Genomic DNA, 23,968 nt, shown 5'->3' with positions numbered 1-23,968 from the left:
ATATGTAAATGCATATAAATGTTTATATTATTTTACTGTTTATATATTAACTTGCAATATATCAGGATGACAGTCTTCTCAATGATCATTTCATTGCATAAACAGGATCGATGTTACTTTTCCCATCGACACCCAACGGAACAGCCCGTCCTTTAAGAGTATATATAGAATATATTCTCATTTATGTTAGTGGGACACTTAACGTGTTTCCTTTTTCAAAGTCTTCCCTCTCTATGATAAACTTTTGATAGATACTGCATTTCGATTCAGTGCATGAATACCAGAAGCTACAATAAACTCAGTCTCTCTACAGATGCACAGACAAACCCATAAGATAGACACATAGAGATAGAAAGATTACAGAGATTTTGAAAAGTCTGCTCTCTGATGTTGAACAGAAGATTATGTGTAAACCAGTAATCCCGAGTTGGATGGAAAGACGGCGGAATAGAGTGAGGAGAGATAGAAGGCATGTGAAAGGATGGAGATGGAGAGGGAGGGGGATGGAGGGGGGAGCAGGATGTGGGGGGTCAGAATGAAAGTTGGAAGGAAACGCAGGCACGCACACCCACAGACTGCAAACACACACATTTAAACAATCTGCACCATGAAAACATCACACTTTCAGGGAAATAATGGATATTACTTTATGTGTTTCTCTTAAAATTATATAGGCCATGATTTCTAAAGTTAAATAAATGTACCTAAATTTACCTTAAATGTAGGTTATACATTTGGGATAATCCTGGATTTATTGTCTGGGATAAATACAACTGAAAGCGCCATTTTTGTCAGCCACCAGCTTTATATTACACAGTATGTTTCTAGGTCAAAGAAGAATTTATTGTTTTTTGGGAAATACAAATAAATTGATTTTCAAAGCACAGATGTATGAGAAAACCTTTAATTTATTGTACAATGAATAGAGGACACCACTTGTGAGCTACAACCTCTATTAAGACATTTCAAATTCTGTAAAAAAGCTTTAACAAGCTCACAGTCTGGTATAATACTGATAAAACTGTCATTAACAATCAGTTTGTCCAGAGCCAAAATCTCATTTGAACCATCTAAAGGTTAATATCTAAATCTATATCTATATATGTATATATATATATAGAGGGAGAAGGAGATATTGATATGTATATATCTATATCTATATCTATATCTATATCTATATAGATAGATATAGATATAGATAGATAAGATAGATAGATAGATAGATAGATAGATAGATATTATTTTTTATTTATTATGTATCTGTACAACTTTTGAAACCCTATGCCATAATTTGCCTCTATAAGCCTCTATTTGATATAAATTCATTGACAAACATCAGTAAAATAATGTCAAATAAAGGAAAGTTACTTAAAGTTAGTTGCAACCAAGACACTGCAGAAAAGAGTATTTACACAGAAGAGTTGAATGGATTAAAGAGGAAGGAGTAGAAAATGTACAAGGCTTTTAGGGGAAGAAGGAAAATGTTTTAAAAGTATGGGAAGAGCCTAATAAGAGAAAGAAGAAGAGGGATAAGTAGGACTGACTTTACTGTTTGATCTGTTCATAGTGGATAAGACGCATTGCGTTCTCATTTTCAATCACTCCTTTGATGAATTCTCCCTCAGCCAGTCGCTCTATAAGGAAAAAAAAAAGGAAGATTTTATTGTGAGAAGTAAACAAGATATACAGCAATGAGTGTGGGGTAAACATGAGGTTCAATAATGACTCAGTATCTCAGCTAAGAAATCTGGTCTTATCTCCTGTGTGGGCGTGCTTGTGTGTGTGTGATTGTAGCATGCAATGCAGTGGAGTCACTTAAGGTTTCACGCTCCATGGCTGGGACATAATAAAGCTTGCATTACACAAGTGATGCTGTAACTGGGGATGTGGCCCCAGGTGGATTTATTACTTTTGTTATTGTTAAACCAAACAGCTGATTGTGAAATGCAATCTTCGCTACCGGATGTGGGAACAGCTGCTGAGGCAAGGTAGTAGGGACATACACAGATTTTATCTCTCTAATTTAAGTACATAGTGATAAGAACACCTGTCATGCACCGTGGGGGCGTAGTGTATGTACATGAGTTGCGTGTGTGTTATATCCCTTACCGTTGTCTTTCTTTTCAAAGTAAGCCCACAGCTTGTTGGCTCTCTTCTCGGGTGTGTTCTCATCCTCTGGTAGCTTGCTCTGCTCCTCCTTGGGGATCAGCTTAAATATGGCCTGAGAGGGGGTTGGTTGTAAGATGGGTGATAATGCTGCATCATTTCTCTCACATAAATAATGTATGGAACATCAACACAGCACATAAAGGAAATGTGCACAAGCCAAGAATCAAGTGGCCTGTCGGAAAGGTGAGTAAGCTCACAGCACTCTTAAATTAATTAGTGTCTTGTCTGTACATGTGGTTTGTTGAGCCTCTGATGTAAAACAACTTGACATTAAGAGAAAAGCTACATGCCAGTACTTTTTCCTTATGATTCTAGTCTAGTCCCTGAATACTCACTGTATGCTCTGTGTGATTTCGCTGAACCAAACCAAATCAAGTAGTCTACAATTAAATCCACTGGTTATGTGAATACAAACAGCCCACAGCAGCAACGTTCAGGCCTGTGTGTCATTTTCCAGAGATAGTTAATCTGCAATGGGCCACTTAGAATCCAGCAGACCGTAAATGACTAAATGACTGTGCACTTTAGGTTCAGACCTTTAAGTGTGTGTCCCACTTTGAGTGGGAGAACTCATCTCCCACACTTAAGACACCTAGATTAACATGGATTAGTGCCAAGACTCAGGCCACAGGCCAAACACTAAGATGTCATCTCTATCTGGACTTTTCCTCTATTTTGCCCCTCAGACCTTGTGGTCTTTACAAAACAAACTTTGAGCTTGTAGATAACAAGGTTGTGAGGTTGTTTTTACTTATTTAAAAAAAACCCAAGCAGTGTGAAGCAACTGCTTACCTTCTAATAAAGTATTCTTGACCCTGTTTTTGCCCTTGTCTGGCCTACCAGTGTATTATACTATACAAGACCGACAGGGTTCTGGCTATTCCTCCTTTCCTCACTTATGTTGCCTACTTTACATGTAGAACAAACTAGATCTTTCAAGATTGTTCTGTATTATAGGTGGTAGTTCCTGTGCATATAGCTGATTTGTCTTTTCAGTGTTTTACAGATTAGGAACAATTAAATTTTGTTGTAGGTTTTTGAACCTCTAGTAGGGCTTTAAAATGTAGCTATTTCCCACAGAGGTTGTAAACATGATGCATATGGACTCAGGCCAGTTAGCCAGGAATTAAATCCCATTACAATGCCAGCTGGATACTTGGCTGATCTGTCTAAACCTCTTACAATTCTATATTGTTTGTCCTCAAACAGAAGATAAGAAACTTTACAACCTCCATCAGACTGAGTTTTGATTATATGAAAACAATAACTAACAATTATTCTACAGTACAGTTTACAGTCAAAAGTGACAGCCTCATGAATAAAAGAAACATGAATTAGACTCAGGGATGATGACACTATTGGCAGTGCAATTAAAGAGTAGTTAAACCTGTAATCACAGAGATTATCAAGAGTTTGAGGCTCAAATAAGATGGCTAATTGGGCAGGTAATTATGTCTGAGACCTACATACAATGAAAGGGATGGCCAACACATAGCAACACATCTTAAATGGACCTTAAATGAGGTGGACAAAATAATAGGAAAACCTGGCAATATATTGCAGTCCGACAATAACGCCACAAACCTCAAAGTTAATGCCACAGAATTAAACTAACACCTCACTGACATAGAAAATTCAGGAAAATTGAACCTTGTAAGCTTTAAAACGTAGTATTAATACAAGTTTATTGTGTTGGATACCATTATGTCAGTTTTTCCTGTAATGTTATCCTTCCACATTAGTTTTGACAATTTAGAATAAAACGTTTCGCTGACAACCATGAGCAAGAGAATGGCTTGAACTTCTGACTTCTACTGTCCATTTGCAGAGATAATTATTATGGTGAAACAAAATATATTTTCTGTATCAGGCACTCTCAAGTGAATATTGTTTGATATTACTCCACAACTATCTCAGATGGCTTTTGAGAGACTATAAAAAGGCGAAATAAGATAAATGTTTTGTTTTAATCTGTCAGAAAAGGAGAAATGTTTAGGACAAGATATATCATCACACTGTAGAAACAGTGGATAACATTAACTGCTTTTTTGAATCATTCTCACCTGGCAGATCTCTGTCACTTCTGTCTTGTTGATGTATCCATTCTTGTCTACGTCAAACAGCGAGAAGGCCCACTCCAGTTTTCGGGTAGTCTTCCCAGTGGAGGTCATGTGCAGTGCAATGATGTACTCCTTGAAGTCCAAAGTGCCGTCATCATTGGTGTCAAAGGAACGAAACACATGTCGTGCGTAGCTCTTGGCGTCACTCTCAGGGAAGAAGCGGGTGTAGATCTGCTCAAACTCTTCTGGTGTAATGCGTCCCGTTGGGCACTGCTTCTGAAAGTTCTCATACCACTGGGAGATCTCATTTTCAGTGAATTTGGTGCTGAGCTTGAGGTCCTCCAGGATCTCCTTTGATAATGCACTACTGGTGGTATTTCCCATGGTAGGTGCTTTTAGCGTCTTAGTAATGTGTCACTTCTGTCAAACTCCCTGGCAAGTATTTGCCACTTGAGTTCTTCAGAGGCTTTCCTCTCCTCTGCCACCTGACCGTCTTCTTTGTCCAAAATATATTCTTATTCACTGCCTTGACTTCTCCTTTTGATTTTAGAGGCCAAGCCGCGCCCTGCAAGGTACTGTAAAAGAAATATGATTTAGAAATGTGATACGAAATCTTGAAATTATTAACACTACTCAGTAAATAATGTTGTCAGACTGAGGTAAAAATCTTACCTGTGAAAGAAATTAGGTAGAAATCTTACCTGTGTGCTGAGTGGGGAGACGTTGGATGGAGAATTGCGTGTCTGGCTCGACAGTAAGACAGTAAGAGATAAGAAGGGCAGGAGGAAACTCCCTCCTACTGTGGATGACTGGGTTAATTCTGTTAATGCGGGATTTAAGGTGGCTGAGCTTTTGACTGAAATGAACCCCAAGATCCTAATTTTCTCTACTGGGGCTGTAAGTCTAGAAAGATCTACTGTATATGACCGTACTGAGTTCATTCTTCTGTTAATTTATTTAAACAGACTGAGTTATTGGTATGTCCTGTGTTGTTTTATCCAAGGACTTAATTATATTATTTAATAACGCAATATTAATCATTTAACAGAGGTTCAAGGCCTTTCACAGTATCTTTGAAGTCACAACTTTGTGAAACTGAGAAGTATTTGAGTGCCATGAATCATAAAAACTTACACATTAGTTTGGTAACCTGGACAACAGATTAGCAGACATGTCCAGGGAAACTCTGTGAACACAGCCTCAGGCGGCTTTTCAAAGCTAGCTTTAGGTTTCCTTCAGTATGTCTGCTATTTCAGTAGTGGCTTTTCAGTGGGTTTAGTTGACCACCGACATCTAATTCCAGATCACCATCTGTCCAGGCAGTTTAACTCCCTCTCCGGCCCACGTCTACCTCCAATCCCACCTATGCCCCGCACATCATCATCACTAGTGGCCTTCTCTCTGCATGCCCTCCTTCCTGTCTTATGTGAGCTACAGTGTTGCCCTCCTACGACTGACTGTCCTGTCACTAGCCTGGGTTTGTTTTACTGAGCCAAATGTTTACCAGTGTTGGCCCCCTTTCCTTTCACTGCAAAATAATGTGTTTGTCTGTAGAGTGGCTTTCTTCTCCTTTCTCTTAGTCTTTTTTGCATCCCAGACTTAACTCTTTCCCTTTTCTCTCCACAAAGTATTGTCTGATGCACTCATGCACAAAGGCTTACTTTTTTCACACCAACACAAACATCCCCACTGATTACCTTGCTTTCACTTCACTGTTACAAACTTTTCTACCCAGTCCTTATAACTCAGTCCCAATCCTTTGGGTATTTTACTGTATATTATTGTTAGTGGCCATCACCCTACAGCAGGGGTCACAGTAATCAGCACATCCAACTCACTTCATGATACTTTGGTTGACACATTTACGTCATCAGCCTGTTTTCTTTGTGTCTGCTTTGATTATATTGATAGTATTATCACTCCTGACTAACCGTTATTTCAGACTAACCTAGTATGGCAGTGGGGGTGTATGGCAGACTTTATGATACATATTTGCACAAGGGCGCATATATAGAAACAGGACAGATGAAAGCATAACAGCATTTCATATACTCTATTCATACTCTATTACACTGAATGATTAACACCCGTGTCTTATTTTTGCAGCAGGATTTTCTTTGCTCCATAAATATGCTCACTGAGTCCATCTATTGGATTACTCATGCCCCGCCCTGTCCCACCCAATCCAACAGTTAGCCAATTACCATCATCTCCATCCTGTGAGTGCCCTGGCCAGTAGAATTACCCCTCCTCTCCACAAAACAATCCCTGACATATGACCTATACCCTAGAATGGACTAATTGCTAGAGCTGGAGCAAGCAAGGATTTGTGGTCACTTTTGAAATGTTTTCCTATTTGTGGAGAGGGTGACGATTAATGTTATGTGGTTTTCTGGTATCTAAGCACATTGATGACACTCTGAGAGTTTCAGAGATTTAATAAAGAAATTATAAAATGTCTCTATAGAAGCTATTGCATTGCTTTGAAACACTAAATAAGATATTTCTTTTACAGACAGTAACATACAATATACATAAAAACTGTGTAGTAAAGTTTATCAATTGTAGAAGTCAACACATCTAAAAATGTCTTCAATTGGGCCAGTGACTGACCACTGGCAACATCCCAGCTGGCTACGTAGCAACATAGCCTAATCACTGATTGTATCAAGCTTCACCTGGGTTACAGGACGGACTTGTGAAACGTCAGCACTGACATATATACTGCAAATCTGCGTCACACAGTGTCAACACATCAGGTTAGGCCCATTAATTCAATTAATTCTTGACACATTTCTGTGCAATTATTAATGGTTGTTTTCTGAGTGAATGAGGCAATAGGGTATCATTTTTAAAATAGACAGTTCAAGGAGCATATTACCCAATCAGGTTTCAAGATAGTCACAGAGTTTATTAGTATACCTCAGCTCCGAAAGTTTTAGAAGAGCAGTGATGCAATAACATGCACTGAACTACCAACGAACAAGAAGATGTTTTTGAAAAGAAAAGCCATTTCACAGCCCAAACAATGCTTTGGTGGAACAACACTCAAATCTTAAGATTGAAAGAGAGAGGAAAAGAGGAAGGGAGTTGTTCCTAGATAAATATCTGGTAATGGGTTATAATGACGCTTAATGACAGACGAGAACTTCCTACTGAACACAAGGAAAGAGAGGAACAAACAAATGACAACAATCTTGACAATTGTGTCCACCATCTTGCAGGGCCTCAGGTTGTGACGTATTTGATAGAGATAAAGGCGCTTGGGCCCCCTGCTCCCATTTCTACACTCATTGTCCAGAGAGAAGGGCAGCAGCACCTTCTGGTTTTCAATCATAGAGAAAAAAAAGAATCACATTCATCAATTTATAGGACCATCACTTCCACTGACATCTAAGCTCCTTATTCAACACTGAGGTAAGCAATGCTATGCTTTTTAAATAAAATACATTTTCGTTTTTCTAAAGCTATCAGTATTGTCTTAATTTTGCAATTACTTGCCAATCCATACAAATTTCTAGTGTAAGCAGGTTAAGTCCTTCTCTGTCATATTCTATTCAACTTATTAAAAATATAGACATGCTACCCAAAATTTAAAGTTTTGTGGGTTGGAGCAATTTTGTTCGCATAATGTGAGTTTATAATGATGGACCCGTTAAGTACCCATTAGGTCGAAGATATTAAGGCTTAAGTTTTGCTGTTTGCTGAATAAGGCCTCATAGCAGTCATCCAATGTTTGCTAGTTCCAATGAGGGAGGCTAATGATTTAAATAAACCTGTCTTTGTATCTAAAATTAAATTAACTGATTTTGTACAGCATATTTGGCTATTTTTACATTTAAAAATTTCATTTAAATTTCATTTAGAAATTGTTTAAATATTATTATTAGTCTATATTTCCCTAATCAACACTCTGTGTCATGTTGTAGGAGTAACAAAGAGGAAGAAGCTGCAGTGCCTGCAAGATCACATTTGGCCATCTGACATAGGAATTAATAACAACCATGACAACCAAGATGGAAATACTTGATCCTTCAGCTCTATCAGATGTAACCTCTACTGTCACCTACAACCCTAAATCTGAGACTGTGACCTTACCAGGAGGCGTCACGTCAGTGGCGGGCATCACAGTGGTGACTGGGGGGGCTGAAATGTCTTGTGGATCTTGCATGCTGGCCTTTTGTTTTTGGAAAACTCTCATCGGCTTCAGTTGTGTAGCCGTGGGCCTGTGGGACCAACTACACCATTCTAAAGAAGGAACTTCTCACTTACTGGGACTGGGATTTGTGATACTGGCACTCAGTTTTGTAATGGTGGGAAGTGTAGTGGCGTACGACCTCCTGACAAAGAAGAAGAGAGAGAAGACACGTGAGCAGAGGGAGGACGGAAAAGAAGTTCTTGTAGAGAGTGGGCGGGTTATTAAAAAAATGACAGTATAAAAAGGACTTAATTACAGAATATAAGATAAACTGATGAAGAATATGAATTTTCTTACAAATATGACTTTTCTGTACATAACACAGACTCATACTGGGTTGGAAAAAACATTCCTGTTGTGCTCACTCCATGTCAATTATCACTCTACCTGCTGGTCCCCCCTTTATCTTTCGATCAAAATTATGTGGAAATCCAATTCCTGTGTTCCAGGGAAACATGACATATTCCCTCAATTTTATGCTACTTTATACTTCTACTCCACTAAATTTTATGAGAAATTTTGTACTTTTAAGGTGCTATATCTTATCAAAAGCTGTAATCATTTTGATTATCAAGATACACACAGAATATATGAGCAGCTTATGAAATATGATTTGTTGTGTATAATTAGATTATAGATTAATCAACCCCAACAGTAAACAATAGTTAAATAGCCTTGCCTCATCCAGCTTCAACATATTACAAATTAATACATCAGTAATAATAATTCAATAGTGTAGTATAAGACTCTGGAGGGAGACTTTCTGCAGTCTGATTGGTACTGTTACTTTTTATACTTTAAGTACATCATGCTAGTAACACTTCTGTACTTCTTCTTAAGTAAAATTGTGAATACAGGACATTTACAAATAATTTGGTGTTTTTATTCTGAGATATTGCTACTTTATTTCCAAGTAGCACTACCTTTACTCTTGATTTTTCGTTTTATGACTGTCACTTTTGCATGTACCATGCAGATAGATCAAGTATGCAATAAAAGGACTATGGTGAAATGTGTATGTTTGTGTGAGAGTGAGAAAGAGACAGGAAGTGAAAGTGAGAGGGAGAGAGAGAAAGGCAAAAAGATTAAAAAAGAAAAAGGAAGATGATGCAAATTATAAAGGCATATGTTATTACAGAATGCAGAAGTCTGTTCCAAGGTGCGTCCACTCAAAGCACACACAAAAAACATACTTTCTCATTTGTTCGTAGTGGTTTCAAGCCAAGCATGGTTTTCATTTTATTTGCTGAGGTTTTGAGACAGCTGTATCCTGCTACAATCCCAAAAGAGTGGAGGGGAATTAATTTTTACTTTCACAGAAAAAGGAAATTTGGAAAAATTCAACAGCAACGTGTCTTTACAGAAACTCTCTGTCTGGTTACTGAGAATATTACACAAACCTCACTGTCAAGAGTTTTTACATTTTCACAAATGTCATGTGTTTCATTTCTCTAAACCTCCCTTCTGCTCTCACTATGCCCATAGGTCCATGAGTATATAAAGTAGGCTAAACATCTTTCCAATAAAGGCTGAAGACAGGCGTTGGTTCTTAAAGTTTTTACTCTAAGCACTAAGTGAAACTGGAAAAACAGCACTGAATTAAACACCACAAATTCTATGATAGTGATAAGAAATCAAGATGAGATACCATAAACAAAAGTTAGGCTAAGGCTACTCTAAAAATCAATCAGTACAGTAAAACAGGATTCACAAAAGTACAGACATTTTGACTTAACTTTATTGATGGCTCTGTTCTACTGAAGTGTTCCACTAAATGGGAGTCCACAAGAGTAAAAGTAAAAAGAGTAAAAGGCATAGTTACCTAGAAAGTTGAATTAGCAACAAGTTAGCCTCATACAGCCAGTGCTATAGCTAGCTTGGTTATGGCGTAACTGAAAAACTAATTTAATATCCTAAGTTAAGAACGAAAAGACAAAGTAATTAAAAAGATAGCAGTACCTAGAGATTATGAACCAACAAGGGCATTCTGAGGGTTTATTTATCAATATTGTCTTGATCATAGATCAGACAAAATGGTGGATGTAACAATGTCAGTTAAACTGCAACTTCTGCCATGGAATTATGCCAGTAGTGGTTGCTATGGCAACAGAATGTTCAACTGAAACCAACTGCTGATGGCAGAATAACTCCTGCACAAAAAACTGACACCATTTGCATGGCTCAATATAGCTTAAAAAAAAAAATGTAAGTGTTGCTTTGTGGGTAAACGGGCTCTACAATGTAAATCAGTGTCAAAGACGATGTGGAAGATGCAGAACCTGTTCTTGCTCTGTAATGAATACATGAAGAAATAATAAAAGCAGGACAGTAAGCAGGACGGGACTGTATTTTGAATGGCAATTGAGTGCGGGCCAACAGAACAGAAACCAACAGGAGCCATGGAAATCGAGAGGGAGAAAGAGGAGAAGGAGAGGACAGAGAGGGGGGAGATGTGTTAGTACCTCCATCTGCTGGAAGAAAAACAAACTGTACTTCATCCACTGACATTCCTCACCATGATTTACAGTAAATGTTGTTGTATCCTACCATGCCTCAATGTGTGAAATAGTAAATTCGACTTCTGTCTCATCCGTTTCCATATTTATTATCCCAAGCAAAATTTTTATAATAAATACAGTCTTCTGAAAAGGTGTCTCTAAAAAGCATTTGTCTCTGTCATCTTTTACCTTTTTATTACACATGAAACCTCAATAACTTTATCTACTAGCAGGGCTCATTGGTGGTGGAATGTAACTACGTACATTTACTCAAGTGCTGTGCTTAAATATAAATTTAAAGTACTTGTACTTTACTTGAGTATTTTTTTCATGCCATTCTATACAATTACTCCGCTACATTCCAGAGGGGAAATGTTGTACTTTTTAAACAGCTACATTTATTTCACAGCTTTAGCTACAGGTTAAAATTTTTGCGTGCAAAAAATATGAAGTTATAAATATGATGCTTTTCTATGAATTAAACTACCCTACAGTATATACAAGTAGAGCTAAAACAATTGGCCAGTTAATCTTTAAGTTGTCTGACAGACAATTAGATTTACTGGTAACAATTTTATTAATCGTCTAAGCCCTTTTTATAGAGAAATGCCAAACATTTCATTTTTCTAGCTTCTCAAATGTAGAAAGCTCTCTTTTTCAAAAAATAACTTAAATTTGTTTTTAATAAATTTTTTTAGTTAAAGTTCAGAGTAGTTCAGACTATTGGTTGGGCAAAAAAGGCATTGTGAAGACGTCTCTTTGGGCTCTGGGTAGTTGCGCTGGGCATTCCTCACTATTTTCAGAATTTTCACAAACCAGACAATCTGTCATTTAATCTAGATATTAATCCAGAATCAAGATAATCACCAGATTAATCCATAATTTAAATAATCATTAGTTGCTATCCTATCCAAAAAAGTTGAAAATTAGCTTCAACTGATCCAACTACAAAAGTAAAAGTTGCTTACATGTTAACGCATGAGCAATAAATGTAATTTTATCATTATATAATAGTGTTACAGTCACACAGACCATTTTTTTTTGCATTTGAGTACTTTTTTTTTTTAAAATTCCATTTTTTTTTTGATTTTTTACTTATATATACCTTAACTAATATTTTTTTTTTGTGTAGTTTTCTTGTAATGAAATGTTTTTTGTTTTTTTTTAGTTTTTTTAAGTTTATCAGTACTTCTACGTAAGTAAGGGTCTGAATACTTCTTCCACCACGTAGTGCAAACATTGTTAACTTTCTGACACTATTGTAATCACTTAGGGTTACACAGGAAGATAGACCAGCTATTTCTCAGGTATGTGAGGCATTTGGACAGGTATCACACTGAGCGGCGCTTTACTCAGATCACCTGACAGCCCGCAGTGGTCACATGTTATCGTTCAAGTTTCAGGAAACTTTTTTTTTTTTTTTTTTTTTTATCTTACTGAAAACCAAAGTTGCCATGTCCCGCCTGCTTGTCGTCTATTGGTGAAGACTGACAATTTCAGCGCTGTGATTGGGCAGACGGAGGACATGTACGCGCCCGTCAGAATCAAACCACACCCCTTTCTTTAAACTCGTTTGTGTGTAATTGATATCGTGCCTGAAGGAAAAAAAAACAAACGGCTGAAACTTCTGTATTTAGAGGCAGAGAAGTGAAAAAGTTACCAAGGGGTCCGCTGTTAAGGTGAGTTTGTCAAACGGCAGTCGAGCAGCGCAACGACTCGGCTTGTTTTTTTGGCCAAGTCACAACTTTGTAAACTTCGCTACCAAAGATCTTTCAAGGTGTCCGCTGTCAGTCGTGTAACTTATTTATACAGTGGGTCGATTCAAGCGTGTCATTTCCAAACGTTTGCCTTCTTCTCAGCTAACCGAGAAGGCTAACACACACACACACACACACACACACACACACACAAACACACACTCGTTTAGCCTGGCTCTCAGTTCTACATATTACATAACTCTTATCAGAGAGACATACATATTTAACAGAAAGATCCGCTGTTTCTTTCATATGTAGGTAAGAATGCCCAAGGGTCGTTAAAGCAAACTGGCGAGACATTAAAAGCCAAAAACCTATAAAAAAAACATATATTACAACTTTGAACGTTCATAAGACAGCTTGCCAAATATGTAGTGACTGTAATTAAGACTGCAACTAATGATTATTTCAGTAACAACTTGCTGTGTATTTTCCCGATTAATTATTTCGTCTATGTCGCCTCCGGCCCTTGGAAGCTTCGATCACCATGTTTTGTCACTTTGTAGAAAAAAACGATTATTTGTTCAGTCAGGAAAACGATTGGCAGATTACTTGGTAAGACTTTTCTCAGTGGTGTGAAAAATAATTATTTGTTGCAGCCCTGGTTTTGTCTGAAGAAAAGTCCAGAAGTAAAGTAAAAATAAAGAGGGAAATTCTCTCAATAGAGAATCCAAGAGGGTATTCAACTCACTCAACAGCTGATGAAGTGATGTAAGGACAATATTCTATCTGGCTTGAAAAATCTCGACTTTAAAGGGAAATAAATCCAGGCATGAATGTGTGACTGAGTGTACTCTAAGCTGTATGTTTACATTGCTCTGTAAACCTGAGCACTAACTAGTTACTGATGTTTAATGAATGTCTTCTTAGTGTATGCCCTGACTTAAAACCCACCATTGGAATTAAAATTTCATCTTTACTGCGCAGATTTTCGTTTTCTTTTTTTTTTTTTTCTGTTAAACAAAACCATGTTAGTCACAAATTATAATAGCAGAAAACCACATGACCATGTTCAATCGATTATCAGATTACAGTAATTAGTTTGAAAAAAGAAAAAAAATGCGCGTCCAAGCTTGAGAATTGCACAAAGCAGTTGACTGTCCTTTTGCAATTAAACTTAGTCGCAGTGTAAAAGAAATCGATTATAATTATACAGTACATCATTATATCTTCTAAATTTTCTTTTTCAGGATGGACTCTAAGATACCCCCTGACAACAGATAAACCATGCAGTACAGAAATGGCTGTCTGATTGCAGTCTAAGAGGTTGTTGCCCTTGTCAAGTACAAATGGAACACGAAGTTGTGGAGGATGGGTGGTGCTGGTGTTATTAAAAATGTTAGAAAGCTTAAAAAAAAAAAAGTTGTCATCTAGTTGTATTAGATGGTGAGGAAGTGCAGTCAGGAGAGCTACTTTTTGCCACAGAATTGTAAAATCATTTACCTTTGGACTTTAGTCCAAGAAACCATTGTGACAGTTAATACAGCAGATAAAAATAATTGACTGATGGAGTGCAATGAGAGAGTGTTTTGTGGGTCAGGGGAGGTAGAGCTAGACCCCAACATTGTGAGTGAAGAGGCAGGAAAGCTGTATTCAGAACTACAGGTAAGACATCACGTCAAGTTATTTTTCTTCTTTATACCATTAGTGTTTCCAAGAAAAAATGATGCCATGTTTTTCTGAATGAAATGATCATTTCGGTGTGGTTGTTCATACCTGGTTTCTCACTCTGCTGCTTCGCGCTATCATAGACAGTTATTGAGACCCATGGTGAAGGTGTGGTCGAGTCCCTGGTACCCATATTTGTGTGGGTCCTGGAGGGGCTGGCCAGCTGCAAAGCCCAGCTGAGAGACAGGGAGGAGGAGGCAGAGAGGGAGAAAGCTGAACGAGAAGAGCTGCTGGAGAGATACCAAGCAGAGAAAGCACTGAGGAAAGACAGTCAAGAGGTGGGAATTAATAATTTTGAATGTGTTGATGTTGCGTTGTATAGCATGATTTTGGTTATGTTTTTTAAAAATAGGTGTTTGAATTTGCTCACAGCTGTTAAATCATTTTTTATTTTTTTTTTAAGAGGTATCTGGAGCTGGATGACCAAATTGAACAGGAGAGGAGAGCCATGAAGGGGAGGGAAAAGGAGAGAGAACGGCGAGAGAGAGAGCTAGAGAAGAAAGCAAGAGAGCAAGCTGATCAGTGTGAGTGCTTTATTATTAACTGTGACAAATGGCGTTTTAGCCACATATTTCAAACTTATAATAATTTCTTTTCATCTTTGTCTTTTTCTCCTTCTAATTTCATTCATCCTTTTTGTGCATATCATGACTGGATACATTTGAAATCTTGCTGAAGAAGAGCTACAGTGTATAAAGTTTTCAGTGATACCAAATCAGACACCTAAACTGTGACCTGTTTTTGTTGCTGGAGAGGGATGCTAGCAAGCAAAGCTACATTTGTAATGTTTTTCCTACAGTGGTGGCCTTGGAGGAGCAGAAAGCAAATCTGAGTAGAGAAGTGAGCACACTGAGGCACACTCACAACAAGGTCAGATACTGCTGTTTAGTCTACAAAGTTGTGTGCTGTTGTATCCCCAGACAGTGTTACAAAATATTTAGCTATTTTTTGTTATTATTCTATGTCTTAATTATCACTGGTGTTATCTCCTTTAGCTGGCTCACACATATCGGGAACTTTTGGAAAAGGGAAAGGATTCTGAAAGGGATTCTTCTTTAAGGTTGTTCATACTCGCCCCTTGTTTCTAATCTAAAACTAATTTTTTATACTGTATACAATGTCTCTCATAGGAAAGCTACATAGTATCTCTCCCAGGAAAGTTATAGGTATTCCATGACAGCAGCTTTATTGTGAGCCGTAAATGAGTTATTTTTGGCTGTACAACAAAAACAAACTCTAAACTTGTCCTCATTGCTACTTTCTACCCAACATTTAAAAATTACATATATAACAGTATCGTTGCAGTATCTCTGTTTACCTTTTACAAGTATACTAAGTGAAGTATGTACTATGTGTAATTCTGAAATGCAAATGTAAATGTAAGTTTAGTTTCTCGGCCGCACTTGGTAACATACTTGCAATTTTTCTATGCCTAATTGCTGTTAAATTAGACATTTATGGAAAGGAGTAGCTCATTAGCCAGAAAACTATAATTTCACGTTTTTGAGCTTTGAAAAACGGTATTTCGTGGTTGTTGGTAGGTGTTGGTCACAAGTCACGGTATAATTGAGTAATGGTAAGAGAGCTGCAAGAAAGTAGTGCAAAGTGTTAGTAAACATAATGATAGTGTTTATTCAGATTACTTTTCCTTACTCTGTAACACTGCATGTAACATTTAGGAATCACATGCGTCCCAAGAATGCTGAATCTCCATCCAACCAAGTTTTGTCTGAGTCCAGTGTTAATGAAAAGGTAAACAGATTCTTACTTTTTGACATCAATATTTCAAACAATTTTAATAAATACAACATTTTGGCAGATACGTAGCTTCAGTGTTTTGCTTTTCTTTAGCAGATGGTTCAAAGACCACACTCGCACTCTGGTCCCCCCTGTCTGGAAGATCTAGTAGCCAAGGAAGAAAAGGCGATTGACATTGCAGTAAAGTCCCCCGCAGATCAGTTTGTTTATCATATCATAAGCTCCACTCCTGAGCTGGCACAGTTTCATGGCTGTGTGGATGCAAGGTAATAATCTAAGTTGAAGCTCTGAGTGCAAAGTATGTTAATGGAGAAATCTTTGACTAAATCTAAGTTCTCTGTAGCTGATCAACATATTCACGCTCGGCAAATCAAACATCCTCATATTTTCTCACATTTCTTATTTTTTCATTTGCCACCAACATCATGATCACCATCATCAGTACCCCAGTTAGACCTAATACTGAGGACCCACCGAGCGATGAGTTGGAGACCAGCTTGGAGGATGAGATGAAGGAGGTGGAGGAGAAGGAGGGAAAGAAGGAACACAAAGCAGAAGAGGGGAGCAGGCATGAAAAAGATGAGGGAGAGGAGTTGGAGGAAGATGATAGTAGGGAGTGGGAGTTACGCAACACTGACTCTGTGTTTTCTGAACTGTCAGAGCTGAGTCGGGATTGTGTGGAGAGTGTAGACCGAGGGGCCAGTGTGAGAGGTAAATTCATATTAAAAAACATTGGTTGATGTACTTCCTCTTCATTGTAACCAGAGGTTTTCTTAGCGGTTAAAAAACACTAACTGCACAGGAATTACCCCACTATCATTTTGTGACCCTTCGTGTGGCTGCAGATACAAATATCATAGTAGTAATGCCCATGTTGCGTTTATAAAGCTTCACTCAAACACAAACTAAATGATCACAGACATTGGAGGTGACAGTAGGTTGGTTTCCAAAAATAATCTGGCAGCAGTGAAACTATTTATACACTGCTAACATGAAGTGCAAGTACATCAGTGAAAAAGCTTTCTTGCTGGAATTTTGAGAAAGCTTTACTTCCTTTTTTACTGTTTTTCACCATCCCATGTGGAGTAATTTCTTCTTGGATGTGAATGCAGAGTAAATAATGACATTCAGACCTAGTGTATATTGATTTCAGTGTTGTAAAGGTCGTGTGAACTGTGTTCACGCATTTTCAATACTTTTTTTCTGCATAGGCAGCACAGACCAGTTTGAGGAGATTCTTTCCCAGTATGAGGAACTGAAAGTCACCCAGTGAGTCCTCTATTTAATTTCTCTGTCCCTTTTAAGTCTAGTGTGACCTTTGAGTGTACGTGGGATTTTCCAAACACTTGTACTTCATCCTCTAGTAGAAACAAATCAATAAGAGGATAAAATATTACAGTCACTAATTTGTTGGAACTGTTTACACTTTTTACCAAAGTACCAAGTTGATTTCTTCATAATCCTCAAATATTCAACTTTTGCTCTGTTTCTTTTTTGTTTTTGTTTGTTTGTTTTCAGTGAGTTGGTAGAAGCTGCCCGCAAGGCTTTGATATCTCGGGTAGCAGAGCTGACTGATGACCGTTCAGATCTTAAACTGGAATTGACCTCTCTTCAGGAAACCGCTTCACGATTGGAGGGGCGGATGAAGGAGAAAGAGGAGGAAACTAAAAGGTGTAGAAGATTGTTCTTAATATTTTCCACATGTTAAGAGCGTTTGTTAGTTATTTCACTTTTTGGAAAAATTATTTCATTCATTTTTTGTTATTGTAATACAGTGTATACTGCTTTGACTTTGTACTGTATATCCACTGTTTTTCGTAGACTTCGGAAAGAACTGGAAGCATGCCAATCGGAGGATCCTGATGTAAGGAGACATTGTTATTTTCAAACGTTTATCTACTGTAGCACTGCACTGGTGAAGCTTTTTTTTTTTTTTTTAATCCATTAAATGTTCAGTCTAAATTATGATGTATGACACCGATGCAGGTACCCCATTAAATAGCACAAATCTTCCTATTCAGGCCTCTCTCCTCACATCCATGCGCCACTTCTCTCGTTCTGAAATGGCTCGTGTTGTTATGGAGAAGAACCAGTACAAGCAGCGTCTGTTTGAGCTGCAGGAGGCAATAAGACATAGTCAGACAGTCAGGTAACTTTTCTACTAAATCGCAACAGTATATGTTGTTTGCTCTGTTGTAATTTTTAGTCAATCTGAAGTTGTTGTCTCTTCCAAGAGTGAGTTTAACATTTGGTCCAACAAAGCTGTTTCTGCATCCAACCTCAGTTAGTTTTTTTTTTCTTTTTTTTATAGAGCAACAAAGGAAGAGAAGTTAACAGATTACAAAAGGTCAAGTGTCTGGAGAAGGTAAGTGTTTTTATTATCTCTCATCTCAACTTATGTTCTCATTAGATGTCCTAATACCACACAAAGCAGGTGCAGCTTTGCTCCCCAAAACAACAGTCGTGGCCTGGTCCTGGGCCTGTGCTGCTTGAAATATTGTAATTATGGATAGGGAACCCTAAAACAACCCAGAAATGGAGGAAACAATATGCCATATATAAAAACTAATAGGATAGTTGAATTTTGCATCATATCCAAGATGTGACATTTGCCAGGTTGTCTTACCGTTCTTTTGATACAGCAACCTGTAGTCAAGACACATATTAAAATATCAGTTACAAATCCAGTGGGAATTTTGGTCTCCAGAGTCACCAAATTAACTCTCATAAAGGTTACTTTGGATTACTTGAATATTTAGAAAGCAAGGGCAAAAAGACTGTTCCTTAAGAGTGCTGAATGGCAGCGTGAAGCATTGTGTGTTTTGAAAAGGGAAACCGTGTCAGCTGAGCAATACATGTCTGAGAGGGAAGAATCTTTGGTGTGTTTGGATGCACACTGAATCTGTCAGTAAAACCACTTGGGAGCAAGTGGACAAAACAAAAGGATTGAGATAAACAAATATGCAAAGTAATGTAAAGTTTGGTAACAGGCTGTAGTCAGACTGCAGTTTCAAATCTTGATAATTTTTTCTTTATTAAAGGTTCAACCGCTTATTTGGCCTGTCCAAGGAACCCTTAATCCCACTTCCTGCTCCTGTATTCACCATGCCAGCTTCCCCATCAATCAATCACTCTCCTGGGGGGTCTCCACAGCTACCGGCTCTTAGTCAGACTCAGGCTGAGTAAGCAACTGTTTCTGCCCATGTCACCCTTGCACATGCTCTTCCATTTACATCATTACTCGACACAAATTTCAATGATTTTTAAATGGTAAAGCTGATTAACAACCAGAACATTCTCTCCAGGTCTGCTTCTCCTGCTGCTCTCTCACCTCGTGTAAGGAGGAGGGAGCTGTACCGAGAAATTCGCACCCACATTTGGGGATGTCTGGGAAAACGGCAGATACATGGCTGGAGCACACCACTAGCAAACACACAGGTAGTAAAAATGCTTACAGAGGTACACAGGAAGGTGATGATCTGAGAGGGAATGTAGAAGAGTACATAAAACAAATGGGCTGAAAATTTTCCCAGTTATGACGCACCTTTTTTTTTTTTTTTAAGCAAACCAAGGAAAAGGGTCCTTAATCCAGCCTACTGTTAACATTGAGAAAGCTACAACAGAGACTTACCACGGGGAATTTAACCCACCCAGACATGTGTACATATCCACAATCCTAACAATATCCTGGTGATTAAATGTCATTGTTGTAGGAGTCGCATGAACCGGTCCCAGAGCCTAAAGATGTACCTGTTCTAGTGCAGCTCAGGCTGTTGGATCAGAGAGACTCCACTGCTAAGGTAAATCTTGCCACTGCAATATTCATATAAATCTATAAAATTTTACATGATACCTGTGGTACAATTAAACATTGTTCCTTCCTAACTTGTTCTTTTTTTTTTTTTTTTTTTTTTTTTCAGCTGAACTGTGCAGTTGCAGTCACGCCTGAGTTCTCAGGAGAAGCCACAGTAAGTCTGTCATTATGCTGGTTAAATAGCAACTGTAGTCAAACTCTAATCACCATGTACATGTACAGTGTCATCCAACCATAGCTAACACTGCCCAGGGACAAATTTCATGCCACTCACCTTTCCAAACTCCATATTTGTCCTTCTCTGCCAGAGTTCTGTGTGGGTGGTTTCTGGTCCTGCCTCCAGCAGTGATATTACAGTGATTGATCCAGCACGGTCCAACACAGTACTGGATCAGTTCAGCCTCCCTCCCACAGCTCCTGCACTCTGCATCTGTGCTGTGCCTCCCATAGGTCAGTGCCAGTACAACGGGCTACAGCAGCTGCCTACAGACAATATGTCAAATGTACTCTGTACTTGTATTATCCCCTTTATACTATACTGATATTTTACTGGGAACAGTGAAAGGTCAACAGTGCTTGCTTAGCTCTTTCTTTGACACAGTCTATCTGGTCTTGTTTTGTCAGGTGATACCACAGGAACTGTGTGGATTGGAACTCAGGAAGGAAGGTAGTGGCTGCTGAATAAGCAGCTCACTTCAATAAATAATGCTATTTGTCAGTAAAGTACTTGTTGACAAAGCATTCTTACCAACTCCCCCCCACCCCCCTCTTTTTTTGCCCACCATCCCTCTCTCTCTGTCTCACAGTATACTGGTACACTCAGCCTCTGCTGGCAGGAGGCGCTGTCTACAGACTGTTTCCCTCTCAGAGGGTGTCCATTCACTCACGTGAGTTGTCTGCTGTTTGAACTGTACTTAAATCAGTATTTAAGTATTAGCATTTAATTATTGCCTGTGCCATAATGTGCCACTGAGTTATTCTAATGTATTTATGATATTGTCTGTGTTGACCCAATCCTACAGGTATTCCCAGGGTCAAGTCGTAGCTGGTTTAGCTGACGGGACATTAGCCTTTTTCTCACACAGTTCAGGTAATGGTCTTCTATTTCCTCTTTATACTTATATCTGACTGTCTCAGGTAATCTATCCATTTTGCATGCTGCACATAACTTAAAGTTAATGCTTGGTGACCGAGGAGTAATGAATGCTGTAACGGACAGGCGGCTGGAACCTTCTGTCACACTCGGTGATGCCACTTGGATCAAACCCTTTGCAGCCCATTCGCTGCTGCCTTGCAAAAGGTGGCCGCTTGTGGGTGGGATATTGGAACAGAGTCCATGTAGTTGACATTGACAGCAAGAAGGTTGAGGTAAGAAACAGAGGAGGTACCTACATCTTTCGTGACTCATGCTCACACTGTCTTCGAATTCACCAACATTATCCTTCATCTTACTTTACAGCAAACATTCTCAGTCTCTGAGCGCAATGAGCAGCAGGTTCGTTTCCTGTGTGCTGGTGGAAGTGGTGTTTGGACATCTTGTCGACTTGACCCAATCCTCAGGCTGTTTGACTGGTCGACTGGACGGCCACTACAGGAAGTCGATTTTACTGCTTTGGTCACTAAAACATTAGGTGCTAAAGTTGTAACCACAAATTTTTGATTTATTATTGGCTGCGTTTATGCCCAATCTGAATTGAAAATACGTTTTCTTTCTATATTTAGTTTTGTGTAAGACAACTTTGAGTTGAAACTCTTTCCTGCAGCTCAGCTTGCACATTTTTTGTCTCCCTCCATAGGCCCACCCTTCCTGACACTCTCACCTCTCCAGATCTCGTCTCTCACAGTCATCTCTGGCCGTCTGTGGGTGGGCACCGGAGGCGGTGCCATTTTCTCCATCCCATTATCCATTAGTGAGTTTTATCTAGACTATGAGTACTGGTACTTGAATTTTATATTGTCAGAAATGTGCTCTATCAAGTATTACCTATTTCAATGACTGTCCACAGCATCAGAAGCCGTTTCCATCCCATATTGCTCCATTGCATCAGCCCAGCTGTGTTACCATGGACACAGACAAGCTGTCCGATTCATCATTGCTGCACCCGGTAAGAATTTGATAGCCGTTACTCAAATATGCTAAACATTTTCAACAACTTCTATATTCAGGGAGATCCTTCAGAGTGCACTCGAATGCTGTATTGGTCTTATCCGTGTCCCACAGGTTGTTTGATGACCTCTCCTGGCAGCAGCACTGTCACTACCTCTCAGCTTATCCTTAGTGGAGGAGAGGGCTACATCAACTTCCGAATTGGTAAGTTGAATTACTGTAAAATACCATTGTTGCGTCAGCTTAAATCAGTCAGTTTTGTACCGCATAGCGTCAAATTGATTTAACTTTTAGTCATTGCTTAGTTTATTGAATGCCTGACTGAGCCATCTACTTCCCCAGGAGACGATGCAAGTGACGCATTTGGGACGCAAATTGAGTTGTCCCAAGCTACACCTCAACGGTCTGAACGCAGTCACATGATCATTTGGCAGAATCCTACACCCTCTATGCCCAGCCCTGCCCTCTGACATTGTTCATCTCCTAATTCTGCCCTTTCGGAATAAGATAAAGCTGAAGCAGACATAGACTGTACACCAGCGAAGCTAGAGACAACATTGGAAATGTTGCTTTCATGACACTGAATGAACCAGCGTCTCAGTGTGGCAGCAATAAAAGTATCCTTAATAAATAGAGGATTTACACAGTTTCATCTTTGTTTACCTCATTAATTTTGTACATCTATCTTCTGACTGGATTATCCTAATGGATGATGATGCCTAACTGTGTGCCTTCATCTGATTTTACATCAGTGCTGAGTAATGGCTCAGTAATTCAGCTGCCTGATTGTTAATCGATCATTTTTACCTTTGAACTGACCGTGCATTTAGTTTCACTGACATACAGCTCTCTGATACATTGTTCCAATGCTTGTCGAAGAGCATGCAGAGTTGTTGTTTACATTCTCATTCCAACAAGGGGCACCGGGTCTTTCTGTCGTACATCTTTTGATCATAAAGTCTAACTTAAGTATGTGTCTGCTCTTGAAGCTGCTGTGTACAGACTTTGTTGTTAACTTGAACTGGAAACTGGTTTTACTCTATTACTCTTCTCTCATCTGACAATCAGACACTTTTTTTCTCTTATCTCCTGATGCTGCATTTAGATTGGTGATAACTTTTGTGGTGTGTATTTTTGCAATTTCTATGAGTATTAACTCAAATTCTACCCTTCCACATTGTATCTGTTGTAATTACAAATAACTGCACATTATAAATGTCTGTATGTGTGTGTGTGTGTGTGTCTGATATCCCATCCCCTAACTGAACAATTTCAGTGCCTGCCTTTATAAGTTATGTATCTTCGCCATCAGATCTTTGATGTCTTCCTTTAAGTGGCATGAAATGCTTTTGGTGTCTTAATTTATTTTATGTTTTAATTTCAGTATCTTTTGTAAAATAAGGCAGAGAAAATCTTTCAAGGGTCCTTTTCAATATTTATGTGCAATTACAAGTTTGTGTACACATGTTGATGTCATAGCAGCTCCTTATCGTTCTGAGAAAGACAATTAAGACATGAGTATTGATGTAAACTCCGCTGTGTCCAAACATTATTATCATCAGCATTAAAAATGTCTTCAATGGTTAATGTAGTAACTTTCATTCTGAGCGGTAATGCCATAAAACACAAACAGTATAATCAAGACATGAATGAATGACTCACAAGGAAAATTGACAAAATAATACTGCAGATGAATCTTTTAATCTTCATATTATGGAATCTATAGTAGTGCTTATTACATTATAATCTGGAGGGTGATCCATATACAATTTATTTAGCAGAGATACAAATTCCCCCAGTTTTCCATATAAAAACATGAACGACTAGCCCTTTTTTTATGTGTGTGAACAAGGTATTTGTTAACTCCCTAACAGAAGTAACAGCAGTGACACTCCCTTGCCTCAGGCAGCTCGGCCTGCAGCTTAGTTCGGGGACAGCC

General features: G+C 38.6%; 3 protein-coding genes across 4 annotated transcripts; 2 read left to right on the top strand and 1 right to left on the bottom strand.

Annotated features, from left to right (window-relative positions):
* Window positions 1–1,545: 1,545 nt before the first annotated feature.
* rcvrn2 (recoverin 2) lies at window positions 1,546–4,613 on the bottom strand. The gene is made up of 3 exons (XM_040117872.1): window positions 4,233–4,613; window positions 2,110–2,221; window positions 1,546–1,634 (listed from the first exon to the last, which is right to left on the bottom strand). The coding sequence occupies exons 1-3, from the start codon at window positions 4,611–4,613 to the stop codon at window positions 1,546–1,548; spliced, it is 582 nt and encodes a 193-aa protein (XP_039973806.1).
* On the top strand, window positions 2,165–9,269 carry LOC120784252 (transmembrane protein 100-like). The gene is made up of 3 exons (XM_040117873.1): window positions 2,165–2,352; window positions 7,454–7,646; window positions 8,159–9,269. Exon 3 carries the CDS (start codon window positions 8,234–8,236, stop codon window positions 8,666–8,668), a length of 435 nt encoding a protein of 144 aa, XP_039973807.1. The 5' UTR covers window positions 2,165–2,352; window positions 7,454–7,646; window positions 8,159–8,233; the 3' UTR covers window positions 8,669–9,269.
* A 3,169-nt stretch (window positions 9,270–12,438) lies between these two features.
* Window positions 12,439–23,628, top strand: si:dkey-17m8.1 (C-Jun-amino-terminal kinase-interacting protein 4). Of its 2 annotated transcripts, none has more exons than XM_040117871.1 (28): window positions 12,439–12,604; window positions 13,873–14,287; window positions 14,434–14,628; window positions 14,754–14,874; window positions 15,150–15,220; window positions 15,346–15,410; window positions 16,030–16,102; window positions 16,205–16,374; window positions 16,551–16,819; window positions 17,320–17,377; window positions 17,627–17,779; window positions 17,930–17,972; window positions 18,130–18,257; window positions 18,420–18,473; window positions 19,150–19,290; window positions 19,414–19,546; window positions 19,822–19,908; window positions 20,029–20,076; window positions 20,231–20,372; window positions 20,547–20,589; window positions 20,729–20,809; window positions 20,945–21,012; window positions 21,142–21,290; window positions 21,382–21,553; window positions 21,719–21,832; window positions 21,929–22,027; window positions 22,144–22,233; window positions 22,372–23,628. In XM_040117871.1, exons 2-28 carry the CDS (start codon window positions 14,189–14,191, stop codon window positions 22,497–22,499), a joined length of 2,994 nt encoding a protein of 997 aa, XP_039973805.1. In that variant the 5' UTR covers window positions 12,439–12,604; window positions 13,873–14,188; the 3' UTR covers window positions 22,500–23,628. The 2 variants fall into 2 exon arrangements, with proteins under 2 accessions (XP_039973805.1, XP_039973804.1); XM_040117870.1 differs by having other exon boundaries at window positions 16,202–16,374.
* The last annotated feature ends 340 nt before the right edge of the window (window positions 23,629–23,968 follow it).

This window comes from Xiphias gladius, chromosome 22, assembly GCF_016859285.1.
Source record: "Xiphias gladius isolate SHS-SW01 ecotype Sanya breed wild chromosome 22, ASM1685928v1, whole genome shotgun sequence".
Lineage (NCBI taxonomy): Eukaryota > Metazoa > Chordata > Actinopteri > Istiophoriformes > Xiphiidae > Xiphias > Xiphias gladius.
This window is presented reverse-complemented; position numbering and strand designations above follow the sequence as displayed.